This window comes from Mytilus galloprovincialis, chromosome 5 (genome assembly GCF_965363235.1).
Source record: "Mytilus galloprovincialis chromosome 5, xbMytGall1.hap1.1, whole genome shotgun sequence".
NCBI classification, from domain to species: domain Eukaryota; kingdom Metazoa; phylum Mollusca; class Bivalvia; order Mytilida; family Mytilidae; genus Mytilus; species Mytilus galloprovincialis.
In genome coordinates, this window is record NC_134842.1 from 41,945,070 (window position 1) to 41,970,592 (window position 25,523).

Below are 25,523 nucleotides of genomic sequence, written 5' to 3' on the forward strand. Positions count from 1 at the left end.
CGGACTCGGACTTCTTATCAACTGAGTTTTACTGTACGTATTTCTATGTGGTTTTTTTTATTCTACATTGGCTGGATGGACATTTGTATAGGGGCGGGGGAGGGGGGGGGTGTTGAGATCTCATAAAACATGTTTAACCCGCCGCATTTTTGCGCCTGCCTCTAGTCAGGAGCCTCTGGCCTTTGTTAGTCTTGTACTTTTTTTTTTTAATTTCTAGTTCATTTATATGTTTTGGGGTTTAGTGTGGTGACCATTTTTACTGAACAAGTTCACAATTTAATTTAGGAGCCAGCAGAGGACCAGCTCCAGCTGCGTTGAAGACCCATTGGTGGCCTTCGGCTGTTGTCTGCTCTTTGATCGGGTTGTTGTCTCTTTGACATATTCCCCATTTTCATTCTAAATTTAATTAAGGTTTACGACCCCTTCTGTAGCCATTTTGGTACGAACTTTTTAAACTTCAATTGTATCAAAACTATAGACAATTGTATCAAAACTATAGATATAATGAATAATACAGATAAGTCATTTCGTACATACACCAAGGGGAAACTTCATGCAAAGCATTATTAATTACTATGTTATTGCATTTAATAGAAAAAGAGTACTTTGTGGCAAAAAAAAAAATTAAACCTGCAACTTTAAAAATGTCTTTCTATACATTTTATTCATTTTAAAAATAAAATATGTCCTAACGGTGTTTTAACTTGAATAAATTATATTGGATATGCGTCAATACCAGTGTCAACATAACGACACAAATAAAAATCTTAAGACAGACAGGGGTCAACGTACGATGTTTAACAATAGATAGTCACGTGTCTACTATTTACCAGTGATAGAATGTTTAGCAGAAATAATCGCAGAGAAATTATAAACAATAAAAAAGTCAACCTCGTTTTTGCTAAAAGAAAAAAAAATCTTTCCCGGCTTGTATTTATATATGTACCTTTATATTTATTCACATCAGTAACGTGTATTTTTCTTTGTTGTTTATCATTTGTATTTGTCACAAGTATCATGTTTTTCTTATCTGACAATAAAGAATTACTATTATATAATATTTCAATGTCACTTGTGCTTGATTTTTTATACGTTTTGTATGTTTCTGCATAAGAAATCAACTCTTAGATTTATTACAATAGTGTTTGTTCCTTTTTTTCTTAATTTCATAAGGTTTATCTCCGCAACATATTAGAATGTTATTTCTTTTCTTTTTAAATTATCTATTGAAGATTTAGTGAAATAGATTGCAGCTTTAGTAAGTGTGGATAAAAATGTGAACCTGTGTTCTAGGTGTTCTATCTTGGGTAAACATTCTGTTCCGCCAACATTGTCGCGTAGTTTGTAAAATGCTTATATTATTATTTTTCGAGGAAACATATTTTTACCAACACGTACTCTATTATGCTCTACCTGATCCCAAAATTTGACAATGTAATCAAAATATTTAAAAAAAAAAATTCAGCAATTTATCAGTCCATGAATGGAATTGATTTGAATTGAAATTTTCATCGTCAGATCTTGTGGAAGGAAGTATGAAACGGGGTAGGGTAGCCCAGCCTTCCCCTATTTTTGAAAAATTTGGGTGAGTATTTAGGAACCACTGAAGCATGACTGTAGCTAACCCCTCTTGCGCAGTCATGATACTCCCCTCCCCTTTACAAATTTCTGTATCCGCCACTGAGAATTAACAAGATAACTGATGACACTACACCGGTTACAGCATGAAAAACAACACGTAAACAGTTTACAGGTAAAATAAAGGTAAAAATAATTAGTAACAACTTAACATGTACATTAATGTGTATTGTTATATTCACAAACCTAACAGCATATTGTTTGTAACATCTGTATATTGATTAAGACTTTTCTAACTTTACCGCTCGTACTTTCTATGAATTTTCATACATTAAATCTTTAATCAAATCGGATTTGTTCAATTTGTTGAAAGTTGAAACATTGCGTTTACGTGACTATCAGTGGAAAAGTTTTGTGACGTTGCACTAGATTTATTTTTTCTTATAAAGAAACTTTGGACGTGTAAAAGTGACTTATTATGAAGTGACACAAAAAAAGACAGTTTACCCGTTTAAACTGAAACTAACGAATTCATTAGTTTGTTTATGCTTATAGTAATATTACAAACAGTGTTGATATTTCAAGTGCATTGATTTAATAATTCGCTTGGACTGTTCGAAAAAACAAACGGAAAGTTGTATATTTTATACCTACACTTAAATAAGCATACTAAATGGAAATGTACTTTTTTACATTATTTTATATACTATTCACATATGTACGTTGTGAACTATTTACATCGCTTGCCACTATGGAACATGGTTTAAAGGCAGAACAAAATATGGCTGATAAAATAAGAGAATATATTTCCAAAGAAAAAGAAAGACTGCAGACATTAGACAGGCAAGTATACTGAAACGGAAATAGTACAGAAAGAATAATTATAAAATTGCAACAAAATATTTGTTAATTATGTATCGAATATGTAACTATAATTCCGTTGCTTACGAAGGGCTTCAGTGGCCGAATGGTTTAAGTAGTTACTGTATAACTAGTTTGTTACCGCTGAGGTTGTGAGGTCGAACCCCGCACGTGCCAGGTGCGCACGAATCCAATCGTAATTGACTTGGATTGTTGGTTTTCCTACCGGAGGTCGTTGGTTCTCTCCAGACACTCCGGTTTCCTCTACGAATATTAACTGACCGTCGCGAAATAGCACAATAGTGCAGAAAGTGGCGTTAAACACCAATCGTTTAATGGATCAATTCAGTGGTATTGCTGTTCCTTGAATGAAGTTTGGATAGGGTTAACAAAATAATGCCGACAATTGACAAATGCTACAGAAAAATGGCCCATAAAAGTACCATTTACGTAAAAGTAAAGAATAATATTTCTTTTTATTAAGAATAGAGAAAAAAACGATTACTGGATAATGAAGCACCCCATCCATCCCCTCATCAATAAATTAGATCAATTAAAAATACTTTCTTTAATGTCACTTTTGTAAATTCTTGTACATCTGTATGCCGGTCTCAGTCTGTAAGTTTCAGTATGCATCACCTCATTGTCAGTCAAACTGCAATCATTTGCAATTGATATATGAGTACATGCAGTACAAAGTGCACTGTGTTGATTAATGGGGATAATTTTATCTGAGAAGATGTCCTTTTCAGCTATATTAGCTATTTAACGATTGTATAGGTAAGGTTGAAGGCTTAAAATATTGGGGATTCGAGTCAGCTGATTCGAGTATTCTTGTCGAAATGCACATATGGGGTTCCAAAACTAATATCTAATTCTATAAGCATAATCCAATATTCATGATCTGTTCATATCGAAGAAATTATTTATTCAAATCGCAATTGACGACAAAAACTTATCATATATAATATCACATTAATTCTTAAAACATACATGTGTATATCGTTGATTGCATGTCTATAAACCACCCATTCACAGAAAGAATTAAAGTGAGAGTGACAGGGAGAAGGCAAAACAAGACATACCAGCAATTGTTTTATAATTATCTCTAATGAGGCTTGACGCATATTGTCAATATGATAAACTATCGTTTTCTTTAGTATTATGTAGGATTTATGATCAGATTCGGTGGAACAAGAGGGTCGGGGTAGAAGGTGAAGCTAGACTTTCCATAATTTGTTTTTTAATTGTATGAAAAATGCGAACCATAAAATTCACTAGACTAAGCATTGTGTATATATTATATACATGATGAAACCTCTGTTATCAATTCTTGCCCCAACTGCCATTTTCAGTTGCGGATCCAGGGAGGACGTAGAAGGTGTAAGTCCCTGCTCATTTCCCCCGTTTGATTCCTGTTGGAAGTTAAAAAATATTATTATTAATAAGTACACGAAACTGTGATTATCATACGATTTTTTACAGAAAAGTTTACCCCGCAAAGAGCTCTACTAATTTCCCCATACATTTCGATTTATTCAGAATTTCTGTTTACATTGTTATTTCAGTGTTGTGGTTAGTCTATTCCTATTACATAGATTAATTACAAGACTAGGAAACGAGGTCCATGTAAATAAAAAAAGTTTACATGTATGTCTAAATGTTAGTCTAGGTTATATCATGTGAGTGTCAGTTAGACTACACTTAACTTGTAATGGATGTACGGGCACATTTAGCAGTGCACTTTTTTGATTGATGGTAGAAGATTTATAGGAAAAGATGTACTTCTGTATACAGTATATCACTACATTTTATCTGTAAAAGTCTATTATAGTCGATAGTGTTTAACCAAGTGAGTATATGCTAATTAAGCCAAACTCGGAGGGACTGGAAAGGGGAGAGATCCGTTGGGGTATTTTTTTATTTGTGCAACCGACCGTGCAAGGGCTGTATAGCCAGTCAAGGTCGTTAAAAACTTCCCATTGATCGTCATAAGTGCAACGGCTTGAGGGTAAAGGTTTTTGAAGGTCTAAGATAGAAAAAAATAAAACAAAAATATACTAGGAAATCTTATGAAAACCTAAAAGTTTAAAATGGAAACATTCAACGTGTATAAATATGTGACTGTATGATTTGTTGATAAATTAAACGTACACGAATACATTGTAGTTGTGATAATACAAAGGCATTAAACTGTTTCGAAATTTGCGGTTTCTTTTTTTCTTCCCCTCGCTCGCTTAAAAAATTAAAAAAGTTGTATGTATATATATATACGCAGAAAAAATATCTAAAAAAACTGACATAACCTTATCATGCTTATTGTGAACCAATACAGTTCATCTGTTTGATTAAGTTTGTCGATTAGGTATGCAATATGTTTCACGTTTTCCCTTAACGTGAACTTGTCACAAAGTTTACAATACTTATTTACCTATGATGATCTGTCGAGATTATATAATGATTCTAGCTCTACATGTATACAACCTAGTGTTTAAAAAAAGGTACACAACATATGACTTTACAGTTTATTCATTTTGAGAGGTGAGAGAAAATTAGTTGGAGCTCAATGAACAATACTGAGAGATTAAAGCGATTGGGTATTTAGGCCGGGATGCCCCTCCCCAATGACTTTACAGTTTATTCATTTTGAGAGGTGAGAGAAAATTAGTTGGAGCTCAATGAACAATACTGAGAGATTAAAGCGATTGGGTATTTAGGCCGGGATGCCCCTCCCCAATTTTTTTTTTTATAATAAATATAAATTTACAGCCAGTTTTGCGTCAGAATAAGCTTTTTTATTCCTAATTCTTAAGAGTGCCCCCATCCCAACATCAAAAATTGGATTAACGCGTCTATGAAGACCTTGAAGACTTCTTAATAATTACAAAAACCTGTAATTTTGACAATAATCACAAAATTTCCTGTCATCTTGCACATGTTACAGGTAGATATGTTTCATATTTGTTTTTTTCTAGAAAAACTAAATAAAGCAATAAAAACTGCGAAACAATATATGTAAAGTTAATTCTGGCGTAACCTATTTAGCTTAGTGTTGTCAACTGGACGTAAGGCTTAAAACAAAATAACACATTTGGTTTTTTTTTCACATGGCACGAATCAAATGAAACAGCATGGAACAAACTTAGTACGATAAAGAATCAACCGAAAGAATAAAAAAGACTGATAAGTAGCAAATTTCTTCAAACAAAGAAAATTAAGCATTGAAAAGCGGAACGTGTCGAAGAGACAACAACCCGACCAAAAGTGACCAAAAAGCAGAAAACAGCCAAAGATCACCAATCGGTATTCAACATTGACCTTAGATTTGTTTTAGCTTTCTCAATTTCTTTTGTATTGCATGTAGTTTTGCGCAATCTGATTCATCACTTATTCGTTCTGACATATATAACACTATAAACCATGATGTTGAATTGATTTTAAAAGTAGATCAAACGTTTGGGACATATTAATATATCCACGTGCACATATCATTAATAAAACGATCAGTATCTTAACATTATATTATATTAATAGTTATGAGGGTCTGGTTGGGGTCCCCATTTCTGTATTCTGTAATTTGTAGTTTTTTTTTAGCATTTGATTACTTGGTCGTTTTTATAGTGATTTTTTGATTACCAGAACAAATATTTCAGGATTATTGGATTATCTTGGAGTGATTTTTTTTCTATAATCAGTATGTGATTATATTGTCGAAAGTGTGATTATGTGATTACTTGGACAATCCAATGAGGGGCCCCATTTTCTATACAAATTTCAAGTTCTCTATTCTTTATAAATTGTTCCTGTTATTCTTCCTCTATATATATACAAGAAGATAGTTTATATTTCAGCACTCCTTTATTCTCTATTCTTTATTTTATTGCCTTTATTTCTGTACATTTTGCCCATTATTCTTTGTTCTGTAAACTCATCCACAACTTCAGTTTTTAGATCTTATTAGCATTAAAATTGAGAAAGGAAATGGGTATACGGTGGATAGTTTCACCATGAAAGTATTGATATTATATTACATTATATTTTATTATATGACATAGTCATAGCAATGATTTGTATTATATTCCTATATGAATCCTTTGTTATAGTTATACATACGTATATGTACAATTATTGATTGATTGTTGAAGTAATATGCTGAATTATCTATCCACACGTCGCCACTAGGTGGGTTTGAAGTTTGAGGTACATGAAACGAATGCAACGTTAAATACACTGTGATACCCTGCACATTTCTATTTTCTTACCACTTAGCTAGCGTTGTTATTACAATAGTTGGGGTTCTCATATCGATTGCTGTAGATCTTGGTTTCGTTATCATTTGATATAATAGATATTTGCAAACCCACTTTCCTACAACTCAACACTAACCATAAAAAACAAGCAAAAGACAACTTAAAACCGTGTATAACCCGCAAAAGGCAAGTTTTAATCGCAAATGACACCGGCTAAAAGGCAATACAGATATTAACATCATATGCGATCAATTTGGGTTGGAGCATAGATTATGTGAGAGTTTTGAAATATGAAATGCGATATGTTTATCCTGTTGCCTTTATTTATAACAGCTCAAATTCAATTATGCTTCTCAATTTGATTTTTTTTTTTTGTGAACTTGGTGACGATTGTAGATCTTTGATGTTTGTCGTTGAAGTTCTTTTCTGTACGCGGTGGTGATTTCGAGTTTGACCATTGTATGTACACCTGTGTATTGTTAAAGACCGTGCAATGTCTATAGGATGCATTTAAAAAAAAAATGTTATCATTAATTTGGAAGACCCTCTTGGAAGGTTACTGTCACATCAACGTACTCCACAACTCACTTGGCTCTATTGAGGTTAAGATATTAAAAAATAATTCAATAAGAACCGATTGTTATAAAGAACAACAAGAATTATAATCATATAAATTTAGTAAAACATGTTCTATTAAATGGTCGTTGCATAATTAAAATACCAAAGCCACGAGTAGCTGTAATATTTGGAATTAATTTACTACTACAGTCTATATAACGGTATGGTTGAAATTTTATGGACAAACAACTGCTTGGGTGGGATAAACGGTTGCATTGGGTGTACAATCCCTCATCACGTGCATGAGTATATACCTCTATATGCGAATTTTGATTGGACAAAATCTTTTCAGTCGTCTGCTTCTAAAGATACGTATAACTGTCCCCAGCTGTTACATAATCCACTTATATTGCCATTTCGAAATAAAACTCAGTATTGCATGCTTAAGATGTTAGTAAGAATAAATCAAACATTTCTTTTATTTTAACGATAAATTATATTAAAACATACATTTTCCGTATTAAACTACTTTTCATAAATAAAATGTATGTTGCAACAAAAATATATGGCTTTCTTGAAGCAGGTTTGGTGCTCCATATTTTCAATTCAAATCTATCGAGCGCGAAAAACTGTGAATTAAGTGCTTTTAATCTATCTTTCGTTTCTGGTACTTTTTATTAAGATGATATTTTTATAATAAATAGTGAAACACATCATACACAAACACAGTTGTTCATTGATGAATAGAGATCATACAAATCCCGAAACAAAACTACATCATGATCAAGCCAAACGAGCTTTTGGTTCCATCTACCAAACATATGACAATCATTGAATTGTTCTAATATTTTACCTCAAACATTCATATAGGAAGAAACTTAGCAGTTTATCCCACAACCGTTAAAATGTATGAACATTTTTTCGTGAAATATATCAACCGTCCTTGCAACAGATGAAAGGAATATTACGTCTGGAAAAGTATTTTCTCCTATTCCTATACATCAAAGGACTTCATTTTGATTTTTTGAACATCTTCAAAATCTTCTATCTTATATACCGGTTTTAAAATTCATTAAACATTCAATTTTCAACTAATCTAAATTTCTGTGTTTTATTTCAGATTAGCCGATTCCTTTGATGAACACAGTCGGCTAGGTTTAAAAAATCCCAATGCTTACCTTGGAAATCCTATAAATGCCTTTTTATTTGTTAAAAAGTTTACAATTGATTGGGAAAAAAACGTTGAGGAGTCAATAAAACACAAACAGACACAAGGTATTTATCAATATTGTCATGTAAGCAAGATGTTTTGCTAGCAATAAAACCAGGTTAAGCCCACCGTTGTTTCTTAAAGTGTACTGTATCAAGTCAGGATTACGACAGTTTATCAAATAGTATGTTTCTATGTATGATATCTACATTTAAATCATGATGACTGAAAAATGTTTTTATTTTTAATTTCAGTTTTGTGAATCTTTTCCATTACATATTTTCATGTATATCATTCTTTTAAATTTGTAACATGTTCAGTATTTTGAAATCTTAAATAAAAGGACATTGCTGAAATGATGATAAAATCAACATACATTTAAAGACGAAATGATGTCAGCAAATAAATTTATGAACCGAAGCTTGACCCGAGTTGCCTCCCTTCTTCCTGCATTTGAAAGGGTCGACTGTTTTGTCCTCAAATTAGATTTTGTATCTAGTAAGTGTACAATTTTTAAATGAATACCATGTTGTTATAGTTCATGACACGGGTTATGTTCTTCTCATATATGTTATGATGGTATGATACTAAACCCCTAACGGGAAGGATTGTGCCTGATGTTCATATGATGAAATCATAATCTTTCAGTCAGTTTAATTGAAGTCTGGAGCTGGCATGTCAGTTAACTGCTAGTAAATCTGTTGTTATTTATGTATTATTGTCATTTTGTTTATTTTCTTTGGCTACATCTTCTGACATCAGATTCGGACTTCTCTTGAACTGAATTTTAATGTGCGTATTGTTATGCGTTTACTTTTCTACATTGGTTAGAGGTATAGGGGGAGGGTTGAGATCTCACAAACATGTTTAACCCCGCCGCATTTTTGCGCCTGTCCCAAGTCAGGAGCCTCTGGCCTTTGTTAGTCTTGTATTATTTTAATTTTAGTTTCTTGTGTACAATTTGGAAATTAGTATGGCGTTCATTATCACTGGACTAGTATATATTTGTTCAGGGGCCAGCTGAAGGACGCCTCCGGGTGAGGGAATTTCTCGCTACATTGAAGACCTGTTGGTGACCCTCTGCTGTTGTTTTTTATTTGGTCGGGTCGTTGTCTCTTTGACACATTCCCCATTTCCATTCTCAATTTTATTGATTGTAATAAAGTTCAACTAATGACATTCACAATAGCAAACATGTGACGTTGAGAAACAAGACATTATTAAAATATTTCGGATTTATAACCACATTACATAGATGGACCAACTGGCGGTTCATGAATAGTAATGAGCAATATCGATCGATAGCTATTTAATCTTGAACTGTATGCCTAAAGGCATGTTAAAAAAGATGAAGAAATTTGATTGACAATTTTGTGTATTTAATTCTTTTTTTCAGAGTTGATACCTTTTTTTATTAAGTTTCTCTATATATACCAACACCTGTCTACTTGGAACTATTCGGTCCCGAGAGATTCATTTTAAAATGTTTTACTGTACTTTTAGTTTTTAGGGGGATGAATATGAGCATTATATAAAAAGACATAAACGATGGTTTTGATGGTGTTTCTTTTTTTTAATTTTAATTTTCTTTTGGCATTGTTTCTTTTTTTGTATTTTTTTTACCCATTATTTTTGTTTATTTTTCTTTTTGCCCATTATTTTTCTTTTCTTTCCTTTTATTTTGTTTGCCTTTTTTACTTGCCCTTTATACTGCACGTTTTCAGTATTATCTACTCTGTAAACCCCACCAAGATCCTTGTAAATGCCATAAACGTTTCGTCTTTGTCAATTATTCTACATATTCATTATGTCCGTCTAACATTTTTCTTCACAAAAGGAGTATTTTCCTCAATATTGAAGGCCGAACGGTAACTAGTAGTTGCTAACCTTATGTATACATCATCTCATGTGGAGAGTTGTTTCATTTGCAAAAAAAACCTGATCATCTTATTTTTCTATTGATTTTCAGTTACAACAGAATTTAATACTCAACTAGATAGATTACGGATACAATTGCCAGATGAAGAAGATCTTACTGGATCAGTTCAAGCTATATTGCGATTACAAGACATGTATGATATTCCTGCTAAAGAGATAGCAGAAGGATCTATAGGCGGCTTGAATACAGGAGAACTTAATGGTAGGTTATAACTTATAGAACACCTGATATCACCTCTATGCTCCGATTACAAGACAGGTATGTTTTCCAGCTAAAGCGATAGCAAAGGGATCCATATGCGGTTTAAATACTGGAGAACTTACTGGTATGTTATTACTTATAAAACACATGGTATCACCCCATTACTGCTATTACAAGACATGTATGATATCCTTACTTAAGATATAGCAGAGGTATCTTTAGGTGGCTTAATTATTGGAGAACGTACTAGTTAGTAACTACTAACAGGACACCTGAAATCACTCCGAGTTTGTTGGGATTGGTGCTCCTTAGTCTTTAGTTTTCTATGTTGTATTTTGTATAATGTTGTTTGCCTTTCTATATTGTATTTTTTACCTTTTTGTTGTCAGTTTATTTTCGACGCATGAGTTTGACTGTGCCTTGAATATCTTTTTGGCTCTCTTTTCTGGAAGATAACATTCGAGTGCAGTTATATATTAAAGTCAGATGTGGGTTGTTTATGGTAGGAACACAAAACGGCTATTGGTGATATCAATGATAGATAATATATTTTCGAAAGGAGACAACTCTTTAACTTACGACATAATACATAGTTATCTGGGGTTTATATGTTTACTCAATAACTACTCATAATAGATATTTGGTACAATTAATTTGTTTTTATCAATTTATGTAAATATAAATGTTTATCAATATCCACTGCTAAAAATACTGTTTTTTTTTATCAGCTGATGCTTGTTTTGAATTGGGAAGGATTGCATACGAAGATGGCGACTATTACCATGGTTTCCATTGGATGGCAATAGCAAAAGAGCGACTTGGCAAAGAAACAAATAAAACGACAGACATGACAGAAATTTTAGATTATATGGCATGGACTGCACATGAGGTAAAACACATGACAAAAAGCAAAGGCGACAGTTGTTTATCTATGTTCAAATCTGGTAAATCGTGTAATAAGAGACAAATCACGACAACAAACACAAATTAAGAAAATCGAACGAACTCCTAAAGGAGCAAGTCTGTATGCATCGACAGGATTGGAGTCTCCTACTTTGAATGCATCACCCGTTTTAAGAATCCATATACTTTCAGAATGTCACAGTCGGATATGACACAATCGGTAGATAAATATACTGGTATATAAAGATCTACGATTGTCTTTTACGTTTTTAAATATACGTATGCCTATTAATATAGCAAACAAATGAAAATAACACTCATTTAAATGTGGTTCTTTTGACATTGTCTACACGCAACGCTCAAACCTAAACGTTTCAAAGACATAGACGTATAAATTATTTCGTACGATTCCTAAAACAATTGAGAGCATATTAGGTTTGTGGTATCCGCGATGATAAAATTAACGGTACCAATTTTCTTGCACCAGATGCGCATTTCGACAATACATGTCATGTCTCTTCAGTGATGCTCGTGGCCAAAATATTTGAAATCCAAAGCTTATATAAAAGATGAAGAGCTATAATCCAAAAGGTCCAAAAAGTATAGCCAAATCCGTGAAAGGAATCAGAGCTTTGCATGAGGGAGATACATTCCTTTATTTATAATCATAAACGTATGTGTATGTACTGTATGCAAATAAGTTCTTTTTTCAAATTTAAACAATGCGATCAATTCACAAATAAGTTTTTATCGTTATAAAACTAAAAAGCAACACTATGTTTTATTTCAAATATTATCTAAATTGTTAAAGTTTTTCTTTTCCGTCTTTAGCTCGGTAATGATAAACTTGCTCTGGAACTGACGGAAGAATTAATAGAATTAGGTAAGACAAATTCAGTATAGGAAAAATCAATTAATAAGTGTAAAATATTTAGTTTAAAAAACACTCATCAATGATTCTAGGATTATGATTTGGTACTCCAAACAAAAAGTAAAATCGCAAAACTACTGAACTCCGAGGAATATTCAAAACGGAAAGTCCATAATCATATGGCTAAATAAAAAGATCAAAAACACCAGTTTGGATAACAACGGTCATATTTCTGACTTGGTACAGGCATTTTCTTATGTCGAAATGGTGTATTGAACCTTATTTTATAGCTAGCCAAACCTCTCACTTGTATGACAGCCGCATTAAATTCCAAACGCACATTTCGTCTCATAAGACTCACTAGCGGCGTTCGAATAAAATAAAAATAGAAGGCCAAAAAAGAAGATATACGGTTGTTTTGTACCTGCCTATAATATATGTATCATATATATATATGACCTGCACGGAATTCCAAACGAAGATCGAGTAAGTGTTATACAAACACATAGTCCTTCCTTTTGCTCAATAATACAATTGAACAACTCGCAGTTTTTCCAAATTCCTAATGTTTGAATAACGTAATGACCAACTTACTATTCCATTAGATCCGTTTACATTATCATGTAGTAAAATGCAAAATAAAGGCAACAGTAGGATACCGGTGTTCAAAAGTCATAAATCGATTGAAAGAATACAAATTCTGTTTACAAACTACAAACCGAGGGAAACGCACCAACTATAAGGGGAAAAACAACAAAACAACAGAAACACTTAAGTGCAAACGACTATGCAACATACATAGCATCAAATAAACGCATCATCGATACATGGATTCAATTCTTGTATATACGCCAGACGAACTATTACATAATAATTGCCATATTCCTGACTTGGTACAGAACATTTTAAGAAAAAAATAGTGGGTTGAACCTGGTTTTGTGGATAGCCCAACCTCGAGCTTTATGGTAATGATTAATATACCACTACAATGACAACATTGCATGACAGGAATACCGTTCAAGAATACTCAGGACAGAGAAATACATATTTGTTCTAGTTTGTATGACTACAATATGTTTATTTTGTTCATCAATAACTTTAGTTTTATACAAACCAAAATTATACTTTTAGAATGAAGAACGCAAAACTGAAGTCAGAATATCAAACAAATAATTTTGAGGGGAATGATAAAGTTTAAAAAAATCTTAATGGTTATTTAAGTCAATTTAAGGTCAACATCGAAAACTTATACTTGTATTTAAAATGTCATGAAAAAATGCGATTTTTCTCTCACTATTCAACCATCATCCGCAACTTGATATGTGACAAACCGCCTCATTAGTTTGTCACATATCAACAATATCTAGCAGGGGTTTGGGTTGAACGGTGAACAATAACATACAGTACATCTTGTTGGCCCATTAGTATATCAACGATTTAGTTTAGTTTTTTTATTTATACAATCTATGTTAATAGTGTAACAAAATAATACTGTTACAAGTTGAGGCTTTTATGCATTTAATTACCCTTTTGTATTATTGTTAATCACGTTTTATTGATATCTTACTATATCATGATATAGCTCTTTGCCTCCATAATGTTATCCAGAATTCTGATTCCATCATATGACGACGAGTACAACCTCAGAACGAACATATTTTTTCTAGTGCTGGTATACGTAACATTTGTTTATCACCACTTATGGCTATAACAATTAGCCATATGAAGAACAAACTAATTATGTTACAAATATTACAGTTCCAGATCATGTACGAGCACAAAACAACAAAATTGATTTTATGGAGAGAGTCAAGAAAGCATCCAACGTCACGTCCCGTGTGAAACGTGACTTGACTAATACAACTCACTATGTACCGAAACCAACACCTGAGTACAACAGCACTCCAGAATTGCAATCATATAAGCGTCTATGTAAAGGCTTGGATGTAAAGGTTCGGTATGAATTTGTTTCATATGGCTTGTTAACTAAAATTAAAATACTAACTCACAAGAAAATTCAAAACAAAAAGCCCCTCAACAAATTATAAAATCAAGAGCTCAAACACATTAACCGAATGAAAAACAACCGTCATATTCCTTACTTAGTATTTCCTAATATAGGAATATGATTATTAACCATCGTTTTCTGGACTAGGCAAGTGTTCAATACCATCAAATTGTTTCCATTTTTATCCTTTTTAATGTTGTATTTCTAGTATAAAATAAATAATATATAAACCCGTGATATTTTCTTTTTTTCTTTTCAAAAAAAGCCTCGAGAGAAGATGAGCCAGGTAGTATGCAGATATCGACATAATAATAACCCAAGACTACTGTTGTCACCTATAAAGGAGGAGGAGGTTTACCGGGATGCTAACATGGTTCTGTTTCATGATATAGCTTCGGACAAAGAAATGAAAATTATCAAATCTTTAGCCATACCAAAGGTATCTTAATTTAATACTATATAAATTGAGTTATATATTACAAACAGTAAAGTCAAACCGTCTTTGATTCTGAGAAGTCTATGTTGCGGTCACGTCAAATCAATCAATGCCACACGACAAACCAAAATTTTTGACGGAAATGCATCGAACTCGAAAATTGTCTATTGTAACGTGTTGATTCTGCAACAAAATCTTTACCCCCAAAATATAGAACGATGTGTATTGACACATTTTAAAGTTCTTAATCAACTATTGAAAGTTCCTGGGTAATTATGTTGTTTGTCGAGCAAAAATATATTTTCAGTTTTAAATACTTCACGACATTTGTTAACACTACAAACAACAGTTTTCACCTTCTCACTGAATAAAGTTCCAGCGCTGTCATTGGTCAAGAATGATGTAGTCCAAATGGACGGGACTTCTATCTACTGGTAGAAGGCGCAGCATTGTAATCACAAATCTTGTCTTAATCAAGGGTGGAGATGAAGTGACTAGATCATAACTCTTGGCTCGCGAAGATGGTACTATGGTCTATTACTTGAGGAGTAATAACCGAAATACAACTGTATATAAATACGTTATCTACATAAGTACCATTACTGTAATGATAGTAATGATAAAAAAATTTAACGCTGTAAAGTGAATTGGAATTATTTTTATTTTTCAAATTAAACTTCGGCATATGGTACAATATCGTGTTGTTATCGCTATGGAGTCGAATAAATTTTAATTATCAGTACCGAAACTGATATTGAAACGTGAAAAACTGGTAACAATTTTACGCCCCTATGCGCGTCAGAAACAAATGTCATGTTTTCTGTCAAATATATATTGATATAGATCGTATATGACTTCTTTATTTTGTGTACTTTTATTTATTGCATACGTCAGTCTAATTAACATGTTGCCCAAAATATAAGAGCACAAGAACACTTATTTAAATTTAGTACATTTGACACATTTTGATACCTAGATATCTTATTATTGAGTGATAGGGTCTACTACTTTTAATCTGGTTGTACTTTTTCTGGTAAATTAAACATGGTACTTACAGAATTTTTATTTCCATCGTATTGCACTAATAAAGGCAACAGTAGTATACCGCTGTTCAAAACTCGTAAATCTATGGACAAAAAAACAAAATCGGGGTAACTAACTAAAACTAAGGGAAACGCATTAAATATAAGAGGAGAACAACGACACAACATTAAAATGTAGCACACACAGACACGGACTAATAGCCTTTTTGTCATTGCATCAATCGTTTTTGCAAAATTTACATAAATGGGAATTGTTAATCTGTATATCAAACATGTTATAAACTTAACAATTACAAAACAGAAATGAAAAAGAAAAAGAAACACAAAGGAAAAATACGAAAAAAACATGGAAAAGACGATTCTTTAAACAGGGGTGTGGAAATGCTATGCCCGACTCGCCCGACTCGCCCGACTCGTTCATTTGAACAACCGGACAAGTATTTATTTTTGTCTAGGTTGCCCGTGGACGAGTAAAAAGTTATAGAGACAAAGTTCAAATCCAACAAAAATATAGAATAAATTTAAAATGTGTAAAGATGTTTAATTTATGTAAAAGAAACCAATGGTCAGCGAGTAAAAACACCAATGTTCATGACGATGAATATTACATAACGGAAATAGATCGATTAAAAAAATAAATAAAAATAAGTATGTGAACCCGAGTCGGTTAACATTGCATTAGTTTTGTCCATTGACCTGGGATCGTCGATAAGGTTTTATCCATCATGTACCGGAAATGTTATTTTATATAATTTGTATCGAGATTCAGATTGATAAATGTTTTAAAAAACAGTGGACAAGCAAGACAAAAAGAGTAATGAGTCGAGTAAAAAAAAAACGAAAACGCAAATGGAGGATAAAGAGTATTTAAAAAAAATACAGAAGCGAGAATTTCAGACATCGTGACTATCAGATTCCACCTGGCTATCTAGGATGGAAATTCGGAAAATAAAATTATTTTCAGTTTGTCTTTATATTAGAGATCAAAGATCAATATTATTTGTTGTCAGAGTGGTAAATAGAAGAGATCCCATTAAGACAATTATAAAAAAAAAAAACAAGTGTTTCAGTTGAGAGAAACACCAAAAAAATCAATAGTTAATCCATTATTTAATTTTCATTTCTTCACTCACTGTCCTCTAAATTAGTATATCATTATATGTATCTACTGGCTACAATTCTTATTCAAAAACTGCTGAAAAAATGACCTTTACATGTCATTTCATTGGTTGGTTTGCTGTAAGGTTTCTGACCCATAGACGTTAACCTACTTTCCTAAAAAAAAAAATACATTTAAACACATGGATTTTATTTGTTTGTGATGCAAAACAGTGCCAAGAATTATGTATTAGCTAACAATGAAATACTTCAATATTTATTGGAACCATCAGGACAAGTAACTTTTTTCCGGACAAGTGAAATTTACAGTTTTACTTGCCCAGGGACAAGTGCCCACAGCAAATATTTCCACACCCCCCGTTCTTTGTCCTAAGATTCTAAAAATATTTTTTCAGTTATTTAGAGCAACCGTCCACGATCCGACGACAGGCAAACTGATTCATGCAAAATACAGAATAACAAAAACGTAAGTTTTTAATAAATGCAACAGTAGTATAACGCTGTTCAAAGGTCATTAATCGATTGAGAGGGGAAAAAACTCATCGGCAATCGAATTTAAACAGTTGTAATGGCTTATCAAATGTTAAGTTGTTGAGCATTTAAAACCAAACAGTTCAAATAGTGCCAAACACGACTGAGGCAGTCTACGTCTGTTAGTAGAATAGCCTTATAGCTTTGTACAATATAAGTTTGCATTATCAATAGATTTTCAGAAAATGAACGTGTCAGTTATATTTCTTAAATCTTCTCTGGTTGATTTTGAAGCTAGCAATTGATAAGTCTATATTGAGGGCCTTGCTTATTTTTGATTGTGAATACACCTGATGAGGATGCCTTAATTTATATTTTTTAAATGTATTGTAGTAAAGCTTTGTTAAATGTAATTACATAAGCAACACAGTAGTACCATATGCGGAACAGCATCTGCTTACCATTTCGGATACGCTAAGATCACCATATGTCTTTGGCGTGTTTTTGTCGATCTCATTCGTTCGTTTTTTATGTTGTCTTTTTACGCCCGTAGTTTTGTCGGGACGTATTATGGTATTCAAATGGCCGGTGTCCGGCTGTCTGTTTGTATGTCTGTCCGTATGTCTGTCTGTCTATCTGTCTGTTCGGCGTAAAAATGTCTCACTTTAACTTGAGAACAACTCATCCAAATTTCAAGAAACGATCTGTATAATTTTTGGTAAAAATAAGATTTATTTTTAATAGAACTTTGTGAGGTTGTGGACTTGGTACCTAAACAGGGGAGTGTTTTTTTACATGTCGCGCAATATCTCAAAAACGATTTATGATTATTGCTTAAAACTTTACCGATTCTTAGTTGTATCATTCTAAAGATCTGAATACTTTTTGGGATGATTCAAAATTTTGTTGTAGATGTATTGATTTTTTTGTAAAAAAGAAAGGAGGTTTTTCACATGTCGCGACATATCTCAGAAACTATTTATGATTATTGAATTAACTTCACATACAAGACGACGGGCGTATCATGCGCTCGTGGCGCAGCTGTTTTTTTTTTTGTTTTTTTTTGTTTTTTTTTTGTATATTGGTGTTCGGCTTTTGTCTTATTTGTTTTAAATTTTGCCATGAGTTAGTCAGTTTGTTTTCGATTCTGAGTTTGAATGACCTTCGGTATCTTTCGCTTCTCTCTAACATCTATGTGTAATAATCTGTTTATATTGTTTTCATTCATCACTAATGTGTTACTGCTGATAGAAGCTCTCAGTTGTAAAAGCAAGACATACGCCTTGGTGTTAAATGTGGTTTTAAAAGCAAGATAAGGCTCCTACTTTGTTTCTATACATACTTGTAGTGCATGGTTAGATGATCGCGACCATTTAGTCGTAGATAGAGTACAAAATAGAATAAAAGCTGTTACAGGTCTTGATTTAGATTCAGCAGACGCATTACAGGTAAGATTTGATAACATTTTTAATATTTATTTAACTAAACATGTGCGATTATGAAAAAAATTAGGAAAACAATGCACAGGCACTTGTGTCAGATAAAAAAGGTATATAAGAAAATTTCTGAGACAAGTGCCTGTGAAACAATGGTGGAAGATATAACTGTCGAACAAGCCTATATGTTTATGCTTTTTTAGCATATATTGCAGATTCATGACTGAAACATCACAATCTGTGGTCTTAGTAGAACCGGTAAATTTTTTTGGGGACGCTTTGAATTTCATGAGACCAAATATGATTTGTTTTCAACTATTTTCATTACCTTTCCTTCACTATACAACCATGATTTTGTTAACCTTGTTATTACACAGTCAGGTCAATTTGACGGTCATATTGATAAAAGTTAGTATTGCACATGGCATGCACTAGATCGAGTATGATTGCATCAATTCAACACATTTCAGACTTTTTGTTCCTATTGGCGAATCTATCCTCACTTAAAATGTGTAAAAGAGGGACAAAATATACCAGAGGGACAGTCAAACTCATAAATCGACAAGAAGCTGACAACGCCATGTCTAAAAACGAAAAAGGACAAACAGACAAACAATAGTAAACATAACACAACATAGAAAACTAATAAACAACACGAACCCCACCAAAAACTAGGGGTGATCTCAGGTGCTCTGGAAGGGTAAGCAGATCCTGCTCCAAACCTGGCACCCGTCGTGTTGCTTATGAGATAACAAATCTGGTAAAAAGTCTAATTCGGTAGGTCACATTTATAAAAGGGAAGGGGACTGTAGTTATCACGTAAGGAACATATCCGATGTCATTTGTGAAACGGTTATTCCATAACGGTCAAACAACTCGTGATGGCGTCCGTAAAATTTACGAAGAGATGATTTCAATTTCACCATTTGGAACTCTTAATTTAATAGCTTCCTTGTGAGTAACAACCCTCTATCAAGAAAATCATGATAGGAAATGCAAGCACGGGAATTTTGTATCACTTGTAAATGTTTGGTTAATCGACGCAATATTATCATAATCATTATCATAATGGTAGTGTTAACAATACTTTTACTTCATATTGATATCTTTGTGCATGCTTTCCGACACAACCACTTAACGAACTTGTTCTGAGATGCTTCCTAAATATTCCGGGACATTTTAAATGCACAATTCGGTGGTTGTATATGCCGCTTATGTAGCTGGTTTTATTTACTAGTACATCATTTGGTTTTATAATATAGAAGAAATGCATTTAGATAAAACTATTGAAGAACATTGGCAGTAATGTATTTTTCAAGTGTTGCTGTTCATATATATATATAGTCAGATGATCACTCAGAAACTAATCTTCTTTGTCCCTTTTCTTATTTCTCACTATGAATACACCTTATCGCTATTTGTCCGCCATTACTGGTTGACGTCACAATACAAAATACCTGACGCCACGATGGAAAAGTGATTGTTGTATGCGTCAAAAGTTAAAGCGGCCGGGTCAGCCGGGATTAGCAATAAGGTGTATTGGACATGACATTATATATGAGCAGAGGCAAGCTTAACCGATATAGGCTAAATTATGTAGGCATCGGATTGGATCTTGAGTACCCATACTGTAATTTAATAAGAATTTGATATCTTACACTGCATTGGTAAGTGATTCCAATGCGCTCATATGGATTTATCATCACATGAAACGCTTAAACTGACACGGAAATTTATTTATCCGGAGTCAAAAGTATGTAACTTGAAAATGGACTATAAGTTAACTTTACACATTACTATTATTTGTTGCAAAAGTTGGTAAAAATGTTTTAACTGTCGACTTTGAATATATTTGCAGGTTGCTAATTATGGTATTGGTGGTCATTACGATCCTCATTATGACTTCTCAACAGTAAGTAATTTATATCTAATACAGCTATATATGCATGATACAATGCATGAGGTTATCATTGCTATATTTACACTTTGTTACACTTTGTTATAGTGAGTGCGTCTTTTGTAGACAAAACGCGGGTGTGGCGTAACAACCTTAATATAAGCAGTGTCTTAAAGATTTTTATTTTACACGAGAGACTGGAAATTTTTCCAACTGTATTTGAGGTGGTTGTTCTCTTTTTAATATTATACATTTAAAAGCCTGAAGTTTTCAACCTGAAGATTTGCTTCAAGCATGTCAATTGGAAATTTATAATAATGATGCATTTCATAATATGTCTAACCTTTATTTATAGAATAGCTAATCGGAAAATTAAAATATAGAAAAAGATTAAACGAGCGTCTGAACAACACATTAATTCTCGAATGCGCGTAGTATGAGCTAATTATCAGTGTTGTTGGGTCATGAGTTGATTTTTTTTTTTCGATATTTGATTTATTACTTATACTTAATGGGCTTACGGTAGAAATATGTAAAGAAACATATCTTTTCTACGAATTCATAATTTGTTTGACAACGTCTCGACAAAACGTATTGTTGTATGACGTCAGAGAAGGGAAATAACCGAATAAATTATTGGTTTGTTTTTCACTTGGAAATCACGGTGATGCATTTCAACCAATGTAATGATATTTATGTATCCTTACAGAGAGACGATGACGACACATCTGAAACAGAGAAAAGAGATGGAAACAGAATAGCTACTTTTCTTTTATATGTAAGTAAAAGTAAAATCACAAAAATATTGAACTCAGAGGAACATCTAATCGGAAAGTCCATAATAACCTTGCAAAATGAAATGACAAAACAAATAAAAAAACGAATGGACAAGAACTGTCATATTCCTGACTTGGTACTTGGTTACAAACTAAAACTGAGGGCAACAAATCAACCAAAAGAGGAAATTAACGAAACAACAGAAACACTGAAGTGCAACAAAACACAAAAGACAAAAATGTTTGCATACCTCGCTATAGCTGTCAGCCAATTAAAAGGAAGGATTATTTTTTATAAAACATACATGTTTTGTTAGTATTACTTCTTAACCCCGATCCAAAATTTCCTTTTTAAAGTTTATATGGCGTAAGTTATTATAGATTATTCCGTATTAAATTGAATCACAGCTAAATTCTTTTAGTGCGTAGGTAAAAGTAATATCGTTGGTTAGTTTCGCTGAACCGTAAAATCATTACAAGGTTAACACTCCTTTCAGAGTAGTCTAGTCCTTCAGACTGATAGATTGGTAATCTGTTCGACTAGTCTACTTTGAGAGGAGGGTAATATACCTAGCATAACAATGACTTCATGGTTCATTTATCAAGCAAGATATCTAAAGATATTACCTTTACCTACACACTCAAGGCATTTTGTTGTAACGCATATTTCATAAATTCTACCATATTTTCTATTTTAAAGATGACAGACGTTGATGCAGGTGGTGCAACTGTTTTTCCAATAATAGATGTACGAGTACTCCCTAAAAAGGTATGCAAGAAATAACTACAGCTCATTACAATACACAAAACAAAATGTTCTCGCTAGGTTGAAACCTCATTGGTGGCTTTTGCTCTCTTTTCTGCTTTATGGTCGGGGTGTTTTCTCTACGACACCTTCACCATTTTTATTCTCTATGCTATTCGAACACTTTTCTCACTATTCCAACAAGCTTTTGCAGCTATCACAGGGTCGTTTTAGTGACCTTGTTGTTTCTTTTACAGACGCCTTAATTTGAATTATTCAACATTTCAATAAAAGATTAAAATATTATATTTTTGGTGTTCTGTATTTTTTTATTTCAATTTGCTTGATATTGTTTCTTGTTAATATTTGGATTTTTTAATTCAATGTCGTCGTAAATTTGTATATATCATCATTGGTAAGCGGCAGTGCAACAATTAATCCATCATTTCTACAGACGAATATGCCTGTACCAAGTCAGGAATGTGATAGTTGATGTCTATTCGTTTGATATGTTTCAGCTTTTGATTTTGCCATTTGATTAGGGACTTTCCGTTTTGGATTTTCCTTGGAGTTCAGTATTTTTGTGATTTTACTTTTGAATGACCTTCAAACGAGAATCCCCCCAAGGGTGACTGGGGTATAGAAATATGGTCACTTGGTCTTCTCCCGACCGGCAGTAAAACGCTTGCTGAAGTGGGGCGTCCGTTTGGCTGTGCGGGATGTATCAAGTTCGCAGTCACGTCCGGTCAGAAGGGGGACGTTAAATCCGATGCGTCGTGTAAAGAGAGTGCCACGCTCTTTGCACGTTAAGAACCCTTGCAACAACTCTTTGAGGGGTCCGTAGGTGGCCTGTTGCAAGGCAAAATTTCTGTCCCTGTCCAATATACCCTCATTTTCCAGTGGCAGTCCAAATTTCCCCAACCATCATCCTAGATGGCCTCTATTACAACAACCTACCTATTGTATTTATTGTGAACTTGTTCTCGTCCTGAATATGCATGAAATATTTGCCACTGGACGTTAAGCAACCAACAATCAATCAATCAATCAATCAATCATCAAACGAGAATCAATCACGATTCTCTCTTCTTAGACATGTTTCTTTATTCTTATGAGTCACACTTCATACCGAATTCACTAGAATGGAAAGAATTTGATATTAAAAACAAATATCATTAATTGAAGGAAAGTAGACAATGGTATTGCAAAAAGACAAGTCTGTAACAAATTAAACAACAAATAAACAACTAAACAACAGGACACCTACCAAAACTCATGGTTGATTGCAAGTGTTGAAAACAGGTAAGCAGATCCTGCTCCACAACTGGCATCTGTGTTTAGCTCATGGCATGTCCGGATTCAGTGATGGCAAAGTTGAGATAATGTTACAAGTGGAACATATTCATGTTCGTCTGTATACTTCTTCTTCATATTTTCCATCAGTTTGTTATTTAGCACACTGTCTTGTGACATTAAAAACTGAGCCAATTTAAAAACAAAAAGTTTGTATCACTAGATTTGGACAGAGATGTAACAACACATCATAAAAACAAACTGAACAAATGAGTTTTTGAAAAGACTCGATCCATACGGTACTTTATGCACATGTAAAAATTTACGTTTAGAAACTAAGGTATATTCAATTTTTATCTTAATATACATACGATTTTCAGGGAACAGCAGTATTTTGGTACAACCTTAGGAGAAGTGGTAAAGGTATCATGGAAACAAGACATGCTGCTTGTCCTGTATTGGTTGGTACTAAGTGGGTGTCCAATAAATGGATCCGTACACGAGGACAAGAATTTAGAAGACCGTGCGGACTTACTGAAGATGAATAAACGATATATCAAGTTTCAATATTGTATTCAGTTTTTACATCAAATGTTACAAAATTTGTAAAATACGTATTTTCATTAGTTGGTGTATGAATGATTTTTTTATAATAATCATGTTTATTCACCAATGTGACATAACACATTTAAATCCAATTGCATAATGCAATCCGGTGAACAAATGTAACATATACAAATTGAAATGCATTTTCAAGCATTGTCAGAGGTGTTATTAAAATGAAAAATAATGTTATACAAAAAGTAGACATAATATTTTATCCTGATCTCAGTTTTAAATGTGCAATAAAAAACGAGAACACTATTTTTGTTTTCCTTAATTCGTGTTATATGTATATTACAATAAACATGCATCTTGCTTTGTGTGGTTTGATACTTGTGAAAACTGTCATATAAATTGGATTTTTGGTGTTTTGTAAAGGGTTGTGGTTTTTGTCTTTGTCATATTGATTGACTAACAACAGTGTACGAAGTTAGGAATATGAGAGTTGTTATCCATTCGTGTGATGTGTTTCAGCATTCGATTTTGACATTTGATAAGGAACTTTCCTTTTTGAATTTTCCTCGGAGTTTGGTATTTTTGGTAATTTTCTTTTTGCATACCTTTGTAATAAAGGGTACTTTTGATTAGACAAACTTTAATCCAGGTTTCTATGATGAGTTGAAATATTTTACAGTGTGAACATTGTCCTATTGGTATTCATACCACATCTCCCCATTCTATAATAAGTTAACTCATTAGATCACAAAGCACAAAAACAACTAACAAACACAAAAAACAAACAAACAATCAAACAAGCAAGCAACCAATCAAACAAGCAATCAAGCAAACTACCGTGATAAGATTTCTAAAAATTGCTGATGAAAGATAGTTCTAAGCCTTCAACTCACAACTAATAAATAAAATCACATTTATCATCATTCCAATGGATTTAGTGTTACGACTTTTAATAAAAAAAATATAAGTATCGAACTGATTTATAATTTCTTATCACATAAGCAACACGACGTGTGCCACATGTGGAGCAGGATCTGCTTACCCTTCCGGAGTACCTGAGATCACCCCTAGTTTATTGGGGGGTTCGTGTTGTTTATTCTTTAGTTTTCTATGTTGTGTCATGTGTGCTGTTTTTTGTTTGTCTTTTTCATTTTTAGCCATGGCGTTGTCAGTTTGTTTTAGATTTATGAGTTTGACTGTCCCTTTGGTATCTTCCGTCCCTCTCTTATGAGGGTGTGGATGTGGTGTACAGAATAGAGAGTTATGGGTAAAATGTGCAGAATGAAATGCAAAAAATACTAAGAATAGAAAAAAATAGGCAAAAACGGCATAAAATAAAAAGAAAAAAAAATAGGCAAACAAAATACATG

General features: G+C 33.0%; 1 protein-coding gene across 1 annotated transcript; it reads left to right on the plus strand.

The window, feature by feature from the left end:
• Nucleotides 1–2,120: 2,120 nt before the first annotated feature.
• On the plus strand, nt 2,121–24,279 carry LOC143075833 (prolyl 4-hydroxylase subunit alpha-1-like). The gene is made up of 13 exons (XM_076251411.1): nt 2,121–2,421; nt 8,368–8,522; nt 10,427–10,597; nt 11,326–11,486; nt 12,332–12,383; nt 14,130–14,323; nt 14,645–14,818; nt 17,373–17,443; nt 18,797–18,896; nt 20,743–20,796; nt 21,491–21,559; nt 22,258–22,326; nt 23,976–24,279. The coding sequence occupies exons 1-13, from the start codon at nt 2,252–2,254 to the stop codon at nt 24,141–24,143; spliced, it is 1,608 nt and encodes a 535-aa protein (XP_076107526.1). The 5' UTR covers nt 2,121–2,251; the 3' UTR covers nt 24,144–24,279.
• The last annotated feature ends 1,244 nt before the right edge of the window (nt 24,280–25,523 follow it).